Below are 14,429 nucleotides of genomic sequence, written 5' to 3'. Positions count from 1 at the left end.
CAGCCCTGTCTTTGTGCTTTCTTAAATGGGGATAAGAATTTAAACTCTGATCTGTCCCCCTCTCACTATTGCCAGATGTAGAAAATGCAGATGGTAGTCTTAAGATGGGATAATTTAAACTAGTTCCTGTTTGTCACTTCGAGCTAGAGCAGAAACCTGCCACTTGCAATAGAGAGGGTTTGGATGTAGGTTTCCCCCAGCTGATTATTGCCAGCTGTGTGTGTAGAGGTCAGGGACTATGGGTTTTGTCAAAGTAGCTGAGAATATGAGACTGCAAAGTATACCCCATGACTTATTGGTAGGAGAATTACTTTAGAGAAATTGAAGTAATAGATAAATGATGAAATATATTTTGTTGCTGTTTAATGTCTATAAAGAAATGTGGGTATTTAGTTCTGAGTGTGGACTCACACCTCCCAGTATTTTTTTTCATTTGGGTTAAGAAATAACTCAGGGCTGGTAGATGGGCTTTCTTCCCGGTAGCTGTCTGTTAACTCTGACTCTAGCACAGAGTAGAAGCTCAGAACGCAGGTCCTGCTGAATTTTAGTTCTGCGGAGCTTTGCTGTCTCCTGGCACGGCGATGCGGGTGTCACTTGGCTGCGACAGTGCCTTTGGGAAGGGTGACAGGGAATTCATTTTTCCAGGAGAGCTCTCTGGGCACGGGCGGCTCGGCGGGCTTAGAGCAGCTCGAGGCACGGAGATGGCCAGCGCTGTGGCCGTGTGTCCGTCCGTCCGTCTATCCCCCGGCCGTGTGTCCGTCCGTCCGTCGGTCCCCCCGGCCGTGTGTCGTCGGTCCGTCCCCCCGGCCGTGTGTCCGTCCGTCCGTCTATCCCCCGGCCGTGTGTCCGTCCGTCCGTCCGTCTATCCCCCGGCCGTGTGTCCGTCCGTCCGTCGGTCCCCCCGGCCGTGTGTCGTCGGTCCGTCCCCCCGGCCGTGTGTCCGTCTATCCCCCGGCCGTGTGTCCGTCCGTCCGTCTATCCCCCGGCCGTGTGTCCGTCCGCCCATCCCCGCTCTGTCGGGGGCGGTGCCTTTGCCCGCCGCCGCCGCCAGGGGGCGCCCGCGCAGTGCCCGCGGAGGGGCCAGGGCGCCGCCTGGCGGCGCGGGCGGTGCCAGCACCCGCGGGAGCCTGAGGGCGCCCCCGGGATGTCCCCGGGATGTCCCGCGATGTCCCCGGGCGGTGCGGGAGAGCTGCCCGGACGCTCCAGAACCCCTCTATTCCCCGCTGGCTGCCTCGTTGTCTTGCCGCAGATCCCTCCCGGCTCTCAGCTCTGGCCCGGATCCCTGCGCTGCACAGGGTGGGCTGTGGTGAGCTGTGTGTGCTCGCGTGCTGAGGACTGGGCACCCGGGAGACTGGGAAATCTTTCCCAGTTCCAAGTAGCGGGTGTGTGCTGCCCGGGAGATGGTGGAAGGACAGGAGGAAGAGATGATGAGTGGTTTATGGATGTTTTATGGGCTGTCAGGCTAAAAAGTGATACCTTTACTTGGGAAATGAGGTATGTGGAAGTTACTCACACATATTGTGAAACTTGGGTTATGTGGCTGCCATATGATCCAGCCTGTTCACAGATACAAGTTGGGTTTCTGTAGGATCAAGCTGAAACCTTGGTTCAGTCTCTTTTATTTCTCCCTGTCTCTAAATAATTACCATTTGCTGTAGGCATTAAACCCCTACATTTCCTGTCTTGTCAGTCAGTTGTTTCCAGAGAGTGAGTGTAACTTTGTCACTTGGCTCAAGCACGTTATTTCCATGCTGCAGCTCAGTTTCCAGGACTGCCTTCTCCTTATGTTTTGCCCCTGGACAGAGGTGGTTTCTCAGGTAAGCTCTCTGCCCACCATGGCCCTGAGAGCAGATGCTTTGTGTAAAAGCCTTCCCGGGACTAAAGGCTTGTTCATGGTTTCCCTGTAGCAAACAAAGCTCTTCACCTGCAGGCATCAGCTCTGCTCCTCCAGCCTTTGCATTAAGGCAGCTGCTGATGACAATGAGATTGTGCAGCAGGTGATCTCTGTCATTTATTGAGAATCTAACAGGCAACACTTGTTCTGTCCTTTCCCAGTAAGTGAATGTAGTGCCCTTGTAAACCGTGTTTTGAAAGGAGACCTCAGGAGTAGCACAAGATACCTGTATTTGCTTTCTCTGTGTCCTTGATCTAATGCCTCATTACTGCACTGAGTTTTAAAAACAAATCAACTAACCCTTGAATACAACATAATTGCATAAGCTTGTTGTCAACCAAGCTAAACTCTGTGCCTCACAAGAACAAAGGCTAGCAGGTGTCTCTGAACACCTCTGATGTTATTAGAGACACCTGGACAAACCCTTAGCTGAAGTTTTGTGCAGGTGCCTCTGGTTTGAATCTGCCCGAGCAGAAAAGAATTAATTAACTGGACCTGTGTGGTGCTTTGAGGATGAGACTTAGAAATGTGGCCATTCACCGCTTTTGAAAAATGCTATTTTTATATGAATAACATCAGGTCAGTGTTCTTGGTATGAGGTAGTGGTGTGACCGGGCTTCCAGTTCTTGTGCAGGGTGTGGATTTGCAGAAAGGAAGTACAAACTTTGTTTCTAGAGGCTGGAAGGATTTAGTCGGTTTTCTACTTAATGTATGTAAAACAAACCTGAGAAGTGTGGTTTATACATGCCTTCCTATTAATCTCTTGTATCTGTTAATATCACATCTGTGGTGGGCTCCCCTGGCTTTACTGGAGGCATTGTTAGCAAAGCTGGAGCATTTTGGTGTTGGCCTTGCTGTGATCACAGGAGGGTGAGGTGGGGATGTCCTGGTGCTGGACTCTACTCTGGAGTCTGTGTCCTGTGTGTTGCAGCATTCCATGTGTGCATAGGAGACAGGCTTCTGGGATAAACCTGGGACACAGATTGAGTTGTTCCTGCTCACAGCTCTTTGGACAACTGTTGGAAGTAAACACAGTTGACAGAAGAAACCAGGAAGCTTTCAAGAATTCAGAACTTCCCTCTCTCTGCTCCTAGTTTTCTGACCCTTGCAATGAAACTCTTGTAGCCCCTCTGCCCCTCCCCAAGTCAGCTATTGACCCAAAACGAAATCATGAAGAAAATCTTGGATAAAAATATAGTGTAGGGTACCTACAGAGGAAAACTGTCATTGGTCTTGGAGAGAAGGAAATGGAACAGTGGGAAAAACAAGTCAAGCAAACATGGTTCTGGAAAAACAATATTGACCCTCCGAGAGGTATCTTGCCACATGGCTGAGAACTGATTTTTTTGTTGTTTAGAAAGGTACATTTTAGCTTGTAGTACAACAGAAAGACTAAAAATAATCCTCAGGTGATCAGAGCCTGGTTAATATTAAAAAAGAAAGTATGTACCGAGCTTCACTTGTGTTTAGGCCAGTGTCATAATACTGGAGTGATTAATAATGAAAGTGTGTATTCCACTTCACTACCGTATTTCCACTGTGTTGCATTTATTTTCTGTAAAATATATAGAGAGGTGTATATATGTGAAATATTGAGCTTTCTTAGGGCTTTGCTGAGGGCGGTTAAGGAGGTGGGTTTCCCCAAGCTGTAAAGCTGATAAAGGTGATGTGGAAAGGCGACAGCTGGGTGTTGCGTTTAGTCAAACCACTGCAGCTTCCCAGGGCCATTTGTTAACAGCTTTTTTTGCGGGGAGCCAAATAGGATGTAGGAAACCTATGGTTTGTTTATGTTTATTAATTTAGCCTTTAGGCCAAAACAGAATTTAATTGGAAAAATGTCTCACTCGATGCATGACTTAAAACACACCGCACGCTCCCTGGGCGTCCTGTATTTAGATTTTGGGCTGGCTGTGTGTTTTTTTTAAGGCGTTTCAGAAGCAGCGTGCTGCTGCACGGAGCGGAGCCGGCCGCTCGCAGCACGACCCTCGGCCGGGCCCGTCCCGCGGGGCTCCGCCGGTGCCGGGCGCGGCGGGGCTGCGGCCTCCGCCGCCGGCCCTGCCCCGGGGGCGGCCCCGGCGCGCCCCGCCCGCCCCGCTGCGGTGGGAGCCGGGAGCGGCCGAGGATGGCGGCGGCTCCGGCGGCGCGGGAGCTCACGCAGAACCCGCTGCAGAAGACGTGGGAGCCCTACGACAACGGGCTGCCCGCGGGGCACAGCGCGCAGCGCGGCGGTGAGGGCTCCCTCGGGCCCGGGGGCGGGCACGGACCGAGCCCCGGGCCGGTCGCTGCGCGGGCGGCGGGCGCGGGTCCCCCCGAGGGTCGAGCCCCGGAGCTGCTGGCTCGGTGCCCAGCGGAAGGCAGGGGAGCTCAGCTGGGATGAATGTGTTTTCTGCGTGCTTTTGTTGGTGTTCTGCGGGTGTGTTTGGGTTTTTTATTTGTGAGACGTTCTGGTGTCAGGGAGCGTTTATGTTCGGTATATTCGTCTTGGAGAGAGGCCTAAAAATGTCACAGTGTTGTTTTGGTTGTTATGTTCCTTTATTTTTTTTTTTTTCCTTTAAGGCCAATGCTGTATCAGCCCATCTGTTCCATGAGTTAATGACTTCCCATATTTTGAGGTGCAGCCAACCAAGTCATCAGCCTCCTGCGACTTTGGCTGTAGCGTTTGTAAACCATAGTTCATTAACAAACTTTGCCTCACAGGTTGCTTTTCCCCCCTCTTCCTTTCATTTTTCCCCCTTACTTAAGTAACTGAGGTCCGGTACACGGCAGTTTTGCAGACAAAAGGGGCTTTGTCGTGTAGAATTGTTTGTATTTGTCATGCAAAGAGGCTGTGCTGACAGAGCTGAGGCTCTGCCGGTGTGGCAGCAGTCCATGGGCTGCAGCCTTGGCTCTCTCTGCTCTTGCTTTGGTCCAGCCCTTGCTAAAAGAGAAAACCAAACCCCCTCCCCCCAAAAAAACCCCAAACCACCCCTAACTCTTTTGTGGTGTGCTGGGCAAGCAGGCAGGATTGTATTTCTGTGGGAACTGCAGCATCGGAACCATGGTAGACTGAGATGAATGCTGAAATAGGAAGAGAGTCAGAAAATGTGTATAAGTGCTTTATAAACATGCTAAGAAGACTGCTTCGTTTTAGCCTTAATGTGGCATCTCTTTTCCAAACAGACTAATATCTGTTATAGCTCTGACACAGATACTGCTTTGCAAAAGAATCCCCCAAACCCAAGAACAAAATTGCATGTGAGTCATGTGTAATTTGACGATGTACATTGTCTTCTTGGCAGAATTATTTAGTTTCACTTGACTATAAATTAAAAAATATTTCACATGCCTGTGGGTTTTTTGGTAGGACTCTGTAAATTTAATTCCTAAGACCCCTTATAAATGAAAAAAAACCTTTTGCTACAAAAAGAGATTGCCCTTTTTTTTTTTTAATCCTTTTGCATCCCTACTCGTAAAAAATCTGCAGTCATTTGTGATATGTAAGAATTACAATCAGCCTGCAGAAGAGCAGAAGTTACTCTTCCTTGATGAAGCCATCTATTTTGTGTCAGCAAACTGAGGACACTTCATAATTTTTCCCATGCAGGGGTGTTGCAGACTCCTTTTCCCCAAGATTTCCATGCATCCTCTGTTGCCCTGTGTTCTGGTGGGGCAGTGTGACTGTGGGTGCTGTAGCTGTGGCAGCTCAGGATGGACTGCCCAGATGGGTGACTTGGGGCTGTGTTGGGCTGACCAGTTCCAGTTCTTTGCTGCTTCAGGTAACTGTGTCAGATGATACTGTTCCAAAAATACCAGCTCAAGGTGGAAGTGGTTTTCTTGTCCTCAAGTTCTGCAGTGGGAAAAGTGAAGTAAGTCACTCTGTGTTCTGAGTTTCTTGGCTAAACAAGATGAACTCTTTCAGCCTCTTTTGGTTGGCTTTTTTTTTTTATTTTTTTTATTTTTTGCTTTGTGCTGCTGACCTTTGCTCTACCTTTAGTCTTTATCCTTCTAGAAGCTGGATGAGCAGAACTGTTCACACTTCCAGTTGAGGACTCGGCAGGTTTGTCTACTAAAGGACTTATCAGTGTTAGCCTTTTTTAGTGTGATTTTCTAAGAGTTGTAGCAACTACTGTTGTCTTGAGAAGAAGAAATCTGTTGAGCTGTGCCTGGGTTTAGCTGTCACAGGGCTTTGAAGAGCCAGTTCTTTCAACCTGTCAGTACAAGGTCTTTGAGGAGGAGTTGTGTCCATATACAGCCTACTGAGCAGGCAGCTTGTACAGCTGGTGACACAGGTGCAGCCAAGGTAACTGTTCTGGTGACCTTCCAGAGTCACACCTGAAGGCACTGGGAGTGCATATTGTTGTTAATAGCTGTGGCTTGCCTTTTGTGGTCACTTGTGAAGAGTTTTGTCTGTGAATAGGTTGAATTAAAACTGTTCTTGACATTGAATGTTCAGATTGCTGTAACCTCTGAATCAAGCAGAGGGCTGTAAACATGGACATAAAAAACAAATAGCTGAGTAGGCCCTAGTGAAAGTTGTTCCAGCAGAGGATGTTTATAGTGAGAGATAAATAATGAACTTCCTGTGGTTAAACATTCCTCCCCAGTACAGTTAAATGCTTTGTTTCCCTACAACTGCTAAAATTTGGTCAGTCTAATAATTATCATTTGCTGATGATACAGCAGTAGAAATGTACATAAAAAAAAAAGTATCAAATTATTATCTCTGCTCTGAAGAACTCTACCCTTTGAGCACATGCTGCTTGTGTGTATTTATGCTCCTAATCCTAGGAACTGAAAATAGGAGAGCGAATGAGGTGAGGATGGTGCCTGAGGAGCAGGATGTGAGATGGGATCCTTGCTCTTGGCATCAAAGCTGTAAGAAGCAAAGGGTGACCCTGAGGAAGTGAATGACAGAGTGGTTTGGAGCAGCTGGTGGCACAAGGCTGGCCAGGGGACAAATGTGAATTCTGAATCCCTTGGGCCAAGGTGATGATAAAAACTGTTGGTTTGGACAGAAAGAGGAGATACAAATTAGAAGATAATGGACTTCTTCAGGTCTAGGAGCAGATGCTTTTCAGGAAGAACAGCAGGATGAGGAACTCATCCCTGTGGGATGCGAAGAAGAGAGACTGGTTGTCATTATTAATCAAAAGGATATGATGGATTAACAATGGTTAACTTGGATAAGTAATGAATAAAACATGTAGGGCTAACCTTATTTGGAAGGGTGCTTATGTTGGCTTAAAGTCAGAGGTATTTGTGTATGAGCCTCTAAATAGTACAGGATTTTTGGAGAGCAGGCCTTGAATTGAAGGCCATAGAAACTGCAAGAACACTTTGTAAACTTCAAATCTCTAACCGTAACAGCATGATACAAAAAACATCTGTCCTTAACACATATAAGGAAAAAACAAAATCTGATTCTGGGTCAAAGGAAAGGACAGCTGATAATTTGTTCGGTAGTAAGTGAACTTGGAAAATATCAGCTCTTGACTTGGATTTCACAAGATCCAAAAGAGTTGAAGGCTGATGAATTGCAGCACAACTCATCTAGATTGTTCCGTGTCCCAGTTTGGTTTCACAATTTTCTTTTGCGTTTGCATTATTTCACAACAGAGTCTAAGAGGCAAGAAATAAACATGTAATTTCTTTTTCCTTGACTGTTAAGTCTTAAACTTTAGAAGGGTAGGCTGTCATAATTTTACTCTTGAGCTGCAGCTTGCTGTGTTGTTCTAATGTTTAAGAAATATTAAACTGGGATAATGACTTTGCTTCAGTTGCAGCATTTCATCATTTGGCCATTTTCCCTCACTGATTGGTATTTTGGGTGTGTTTTCCTTCTCCTTTGGTGATGCTGTTTATAAACATGCACTCTTAAATGCATATATCACAAGCATCTGTTTCAAAGAAAAAACCGACTAAAGTCTTAGAGCATCTTTAGCAAATATGGTGTACAAGATGCAAGTTCTGTTTTACTGTTCTGAGTGCTTGTGTTCATCTAACAAAATTAGTGTTGATGACATATCCACAGGTTGGGGCTGTCAGAAACCCTTAGGAGTTACATATGCGAAGCAGCAGTGAAAAGTGGGATGTTTCTGGAGACTAGACTGTGTCGAGCTATTTCTGAAGATAAACCAGACAATGCAGTGGTAAGAAGTGGTGAGAAAGCCACCCTTAGGAGTTTGCCTTGGCTCTAACTCACACACCTGTAGCTCACACTGAAGTTTTTTAAATATAAATTTGAGTGATGGTGAGGTGCTGTGAAAACGGGGGTTGAACACTGTGCCACTGGGAAACCAGGAATTACGTATATGTAACTGTGGTATTGGATATTTTTATCAGCCTACTTCCTCATGTCAAACTTGCTTACATTTCTTCAAGGGAAAATGTAAACCATGAGACACTGATACTGAAAATACCTCCATGGGAATGACTGTTTCTCCCTGCTTACAGTAAGTGTTGAGAAAGCTGTGGTTTAGATAAAGTGAAAGATAATTAATTTATTTGGAGTATATGATACATCCTCAGAACTTGGCATTCTGTTCTGGTCTTAACTTTTTTACTCAGCTAATTGAACAAAATTAAGCCCTGTTAATTACACGGGATCATAAGGGAGGAAATAAAGTCTGCTGTGCTAAGTCTTTGTGTATTAAGAATGCTACACTGAGATACAGAAGAAATTAAATAGCTTTTTGTGTGCTTTAATTTTTAGTCCTACCACTTAGCTGTGAATGGGCTGTTTTGGCCAGCACAGGTGCCTTTGGCTTCTACTTGTCAGTGCACAGGTGTGTTTGTCACTAAGTGCCACCTGTGCAGGTGGTATGATGCTGCAGCCATTGGTGGCCATCTAATCCAGAACACCAAACACGTCTTTAGATGCCCTGAATTTTAGACTATGAACTGCCACCCTCTTGTTAAAGACAAGCACTGAGGAGTGGCACATCACTGTAGCATCATGTCCTGTGTAGTGTTGCTTACAGGGCTGTGGCATTTTGTAAAAGCAGATTTGGGATCATTGGCATCAGTGGTGTTCTCCTTACAAAGACAGGGGCATCTGTCTGCAGAGAAAAAGCACTCTTGTTCAGCCTGGCACCTAATGAGAGTAGGATTGCCACTTGTTTGACTGGGATATTTCTCTTGGTTTCTGCTCTGTGGTTACTCACCAGAGTGATTGGAATAACAGGTGAGGTGTGCCTGTTAAACTGGACACGCGGGGTTCTAACAAAGGCAGCTTTGCTGGTTTTGTACTTTCTTTGAGGAAATATGTGTAAAAATAGGGGTGGTAGCAGACTGGCACACTCAATGTCCCTTATGCATGTTGTAGTGGTGTTGATCTAGTTTGCTGCTTGGTTAGAAAACCATGCAGGCAGTAGGACTTAATTTAGAAATTTAGCTGTTGATATAATCTGTGAAGCAGCCATTTAATTTAAGTGGTTTGAAGGTCTCTTCATGGAAGCTTCCCAGACTTCAGTTTTATTCCAGTATAGGTTTATTGTTGCATTTCCAGAAGACAGATATTCTGTGAGAAGGTGAAATTTGTATGGTTGACCCCAGCAGCAGAAAAAGGGGAAAAAAAAAAAAAAAGAAAAGAGGTGCTCTAAGAATAAAAGGTTGGTAAATTCTGTTTGGAATAGGTATAAAAGCCTATTGCACCACAGTTCTTTGCAGAGCTGGAGGAGTTCAGGCTGTGCATGGAGCCTTTCTGTAGAGATCCTGGTTTGTCTTTTACAGCTCTTACTTCACTGCTTGTTCTGAAAAATTGTTCAAAACTTGAGCTAGATGTTTCAGGTGAAGGACCTTTTGAACAGGCTTTGAAGAAAAATGTCTTCTCTTAAAATGTCTTGGGGCCCAGGGGTTTCTCTTGTCTCAGTGTTTTATTTTATGCCCTTAAAGCTGGAAGCAAGGCTATTAAGCTTAATAAGCACTTGGCACTCCATAGCTTTGTCGTTTCCCTAGAGACTTCCTTCACCCTCTTGGAGAGGGGGTTCACAGCCTGAACTTATGATAAAAAGGAAAAGAAATTATTACCTTGCTTGTTTATAGGCTTCTGCACAGGGGAACTTACTCTGAGGGCTTTTTCAGCATCCTTCCAGAGATTTGGTCATGTTTGGATGGATCTGTTTTGCTTTGCATTGAGTTCCCTGTAGCTGTCATTACAGGGAGTAGTTGACTGTTTCATGAATTTGAGGTTGGGTGCCATTTCACCTCCTCTCCCTCATGAAAAGTGGTGTATTTTTAATGTTTTTTGTTTTGTGTCTTAAAATGTGCATTTTAAAATGGCACGTCTGCCTTTGCTAATCTGCTTGGTGGTTTTTTTTTTTTTTTTTTTTTTTTAATCTGTTATGTGAACTATCTGCACTAGATTTATGCAAGTGGCTTTGTGGGATGGCAGTGAGCAATCACAGCCCTCTGTACAACAGTTCAGTTATGCCTTACAGCTAATCACTGAGATTTGGTCTTTTGGAGTGACTTGACGTCTCCTCTGTCAAGGCACTGAGGAAATTGATACACATGTGGATTGTATAGAAATGAATTTCCTTAAAAATAGAAGGTGGAGGGAGTTTGGCGGTATCTGCATCACTTTAATATTTTCTTTCTTTTTAGGAAGTCCCTTGTAGCTGTGATAGATTAATGCAAGGTATCCTTAGTTTTGTGCTGTTAAAATGTTCAAAAACTTGTAATTTGAAAGGAAATGCCTCCAGAGTTTTCAGGTCGTACATACAATTCTTTCAGCCTCCTACAGTGTTGAGGGTTTTTATTAAGTTAAATGTTCTGGCTTTGATTAAGAGTGTGTACATATATCTGTATCAGATTATTGTACTTGATTGTGTAGAATACTTGTCTTATTCTTAGTAATAGCCAAATGAGCTCTGCTCAGGAGAGATTTTAGTGTTAATTATACTTAAAGGAGTAATCAGTAGTGAGTAGCATGTCTTACTATAATGTATTAAGATGTGTTTGTCATGCTTGTTTTGCTCAAAATCAAGAAAAAATTGACTGATGTTTAGGTCTTGTCTTAAAAATATAAAAAATATTTTAAAACTGTACACCTTGCTATTTCCTTTCAATGCAAGCACTAACTGAGGTACGCAGGGGCATAAGATGTCAGTTGCCTTTATTTTGCTATTATTACTGTGTGCAAATACCCAGATTTCTTCTTTTCTGCCTGTTTACACCTCACACGTCCATCACTGCACTACCACTGACTTACCCTTCCACAATTCAGCGTAAGAAGGGTGGTGAGGCTCCCTGTCCTGCTGTGGAGCTCCAAATGGTTCCCCACAGTGCATGAGCTGCTTGGGTGGGTGGGACCTTCCTGGGGAGCTCACAGAGCAGCCTTTGCTTGTGGGAATGCTGTTGGTAAATCCTGGTTTCCTGTTTCTCTTGCAGTATGTATGACCAATTGCCCTACTCTGATTGTCATGGTGGGTCTCCCAGCAAGAGGAAAAACCTACATCTCCAAGAAGCTGACACGCTACTTAAATTGGATTGGAGTGCCTACAAAAGGTGATGGGTTTACTGTTGTTTACATCAGAAGGACAGGGCGCAACCTTAGGTGGCTTATAAACCTGATTTTCAGTAATTTTGTTGCCAAGTTTGACTACTTAAAATCCTCCTGCTTTGTTAATGTAATTTTAAGCAATTATATACACAGGCATGTTACTGTTTATGTGTTAATGAATCCAATTATGTTGACTGTCCCTTTACCTTCTTGTTCTGCCTAAATCAACCTTTTTCCCTTATTGTGAAACACTGCCCTTTTTTGTTTATTTTTTCCTTGTTTTCCTTTCTACATGTGGGTGAAAAGGAATGTTGTTTACAAGCAGTTGAGCAGTCGGCACTTCTGGGTTAAACTCTCAACTCCTCCATCTTTTTTTTTTCTGTGAACTTTGTGCTACTTGCAGTTCTTTACTTCTTTATGTTTGTGGAATGACTTGCAGTTCTTTGTCTAAATACTAAGAGCCAAAGACTGAGGAAGCCAGTTGCCACTTGTTATCAATTCCTTAAAGATTTCTGTGTGTTTTGAGCAGGAAATGGCTCAGATTGGCTGTGCCAAGGACCTGTCTGGGCTCCTGTGGTCTCTTGTGGGCCCAGTAAACAGGACCTAAGTACATTTGAGTTTCTGAGCAGCCACCTCCCCTTCTTTCTCCTCTTTCTCTGCAGAAGAGCAAGACACATTTGGTGTGCTCTCATTCTGTGTCCAGTGCAGTAATAGTAGCTCTATGCCTATTTAATAATTTAAATGGTATTAAACACATGAGGTCATAATAAAGTGTGGAGTTTTGGCTGGCTGTTCAGAGATGTATTTCCTAGTCACTCTAAAAAGTCAAGATGAAAAATTCTGGCCTATATTTAAACTGCCTTTTGCTTCTAGGGTAAAGCTTTTTGTGTGGGTGTTTCCTTAAGTTTTTAGGAACTTGTATAATGTGCTTTATTTAGAAGAGACATGGGGGATATATTGTTTAAGTGTAAGAGTTTATAGGATTTAAATTATCACTTGATTTTGACTGTTTTCACATGGTTTAACCCTTCTGATGACCAGTATCAGCTAGTTCAGAGTTTAGTTTTATCCATTAGGCTGAAATGAAATAACAATCGAAGTAGTTTAACCTATATCCAAGGTGAGAAAATGTTTGTATGATAGATACACATGTAACTTAAATTCATGAGATATATTATGTATAAATGTAATTGAGTTTGAGCACTTCACTGTGTGATCTTTGACAAGCAGAAGTCCAGTACTGGACACCAAGAAAGATATTATCCACATCTGGCTCATGCTTGGTTGAATGTATCCCAAATACTAATTTTACTGTAGGTGGAGTTTGGCTCAACTGGTAGGAGAAATTCTGTGGGGTACTGTGAGCATCACATCAGAAAACACACACAGTAGTACTTGATGAAAAAACAGGTGGAGCATTGCTGCCTGATTTTACAAAAATATTCAATATAAAGTTGCCATATGAGTTTCTGTCCTTCGTTGCTGAGTATTGTTTGTCTTTGTTAGAAAGGGTGACTGAGATTTTCTCAGAAAACCACAAGGCCTTTCTGTTTGTGTCTTCAGTGATGCAATTTTACTGAAGTCCATGTAAAACATCTCACTGCCTGTTTGAGGGAATAGATGACATTTTCCCTAATTCTTCCACTTAATGGGACTGAACTGATACAGGATCAGTATCAAGTAGCCCTAACATCTGCTACCCTATGGCTCTTAATATCTTAAAATTAGTGTGTGCTTAATTTAGCAGGAGTTCTTGTTCTCTGAGACAGATGGTTCAAATTATGAGGTTATGTAAACCAGAGAAAAGATAAATGCCATCTTTTCATGTAACATTAAGCAAGCTGGAGAGTTCAAGAACAGAAGGTGGAGGTAAATAACCCAGGCTTTTGCTGATGGTTAAATCAGTCATCATATTTGTGTTTTCTTCCAAAATCCTCTCTTGTATAGAATGTGAAATGGTTAAAAGTACAGGGGACTTTTGTCTGTGCTTTTTGAAGGAAATGAGGTCAATTAGATGTCTGAATAGAATTGTGTTGCAATGTGGTTTTGAGATACTGAGCCTTGGAAGCTTTATTCAATAGTTGTGGTTGTGATACCAGTGAGCTTTGGGAAACTTTTCCATAGGTATGGCTGCCAAGAATAAAGGCTGGAGATTGTCCCACTGGATAACACTTTTTCCTCTGCTTTGCATGGCCCTCTGGCAGTAACTATTCCTTCTCATGAAATTAATGATTTTTGACTGTTAAAATGCTTTTGACTTACAACACTGGCCATCTGAACTTCTTGCACCTTCCGTTTATTTTAAAAGGGAAGGTAAACCTTTTCATGTAGCCACTGTGGCTAGTGCTTATTAAAACCATCACAGAATCACCTGGATTGTTCTGTAATCCATGTCATGATGAATTTCATCAGCACTGCTGAGCTCAAACAAAACTTGACTTTTGGGGGAGAAAAATAATTTCTATATCATTATCTTCTGCCTCCAATCCCAACAGCAATCTGTATACAGCATGTGGTTCATGAGCTCTTTTATTCTGTATCCTCTTCCTTAACTATGACCTTGTAATTGTGTCTACTGCTTCTTTTTCCAGAAATGAAGTCTGGCAAATAGAGTTGTACCTTGGCAGCATTTTAAACAGAATATTTCAGTGTGGTTTAATCTTAAAAAAACCCCAAAAACGAAGCTTTGCAGTTCTGCAGACAAAACCTGTAGTTCTGAAACAACTTAATGTTTAATTTCATTTCAGAGGCCTACTTTCACAGCCACTGAATGAAATTAATTAGGGTTCAATGTCATTCTGCTCTGAGCCAAAGCAGAGCTGTCTTGCCCTAATCCCATACCTGACATGGTGACCTGATACTGTGTTTGGCCATGGACCTTTTACACCTTTGTCCAGATATGGAGTAGGTGTTTTTTGATCACTGAAATGAGATCACAGTGAGATTGTTTCATACATAGGATGATTTTTAATTTTTTTTTTGTTTTGTTTTAGTAATTTATCTTTTTTTTTCCCCAGTAAGTGGAGCAAGGGTTGTGAAATACTAATTCTTAAA

The 14,429-nt window shown here is 43.5% G+C and overlaps 1 protein-coding gene across 12 annotated transcripts in view; it reads left to right on the top strand.

The window, feature by feature from the left end:
• LOC110469914 (6-phosphofructo-2-kinase/fructose-2,6-bisphosphatase 4) overlaps positions 1-14,429 on the top strand; it is a 51,343-nt gene that overhangs the window by 12,051 nt on the left and 24,863 nt on the right. For 5 of the 12 annotated variants that reach the window (XM_021529132.3, XM_085590678.1, XM_085590672.1 and 2 more), the window contains exons 1-2: positions 3,988-4,122; positions 11,264-11,380. In XM_021529132.3, coding sequence (XP_021384807.1) covers positions 4,017-4,122; positions 11,264-11,380 — 223 coding nt within the window. In that variant the 5' untranslated portion in view covers positions 3,988-4,016. Of the gene's footprint in view, positions 1-3,987; positions 4,123-10,482; positions 10,512-11,263; positions 11,381-14,429 lie in introns of those variants that run through there. The other 7 variants (XM_085590680.1, XM_085590682.1, XM_085590675.1 and 4 more) reach the window with 3 other exon arrangements.

The sequence above is a fragment of the Lonchura striata genome, chromosome 12 (genome assembly GCF_050655825.1).
Source record: "Lonchura striata isolate lonStrDom1 chromosome 12, ASM5065582v1, whole genome shotgun sequence".
Lineage (NCBI taxonomy): Eukaryota > Metazoa > Chordata > Aves > Passeriformes > Estrildidae > Lonchura > Lonchura striata.
Note: the sequence above shows the minus strand (reverse complement) of the source record. Positions and strands in the feature narration are given on the sequence as shown.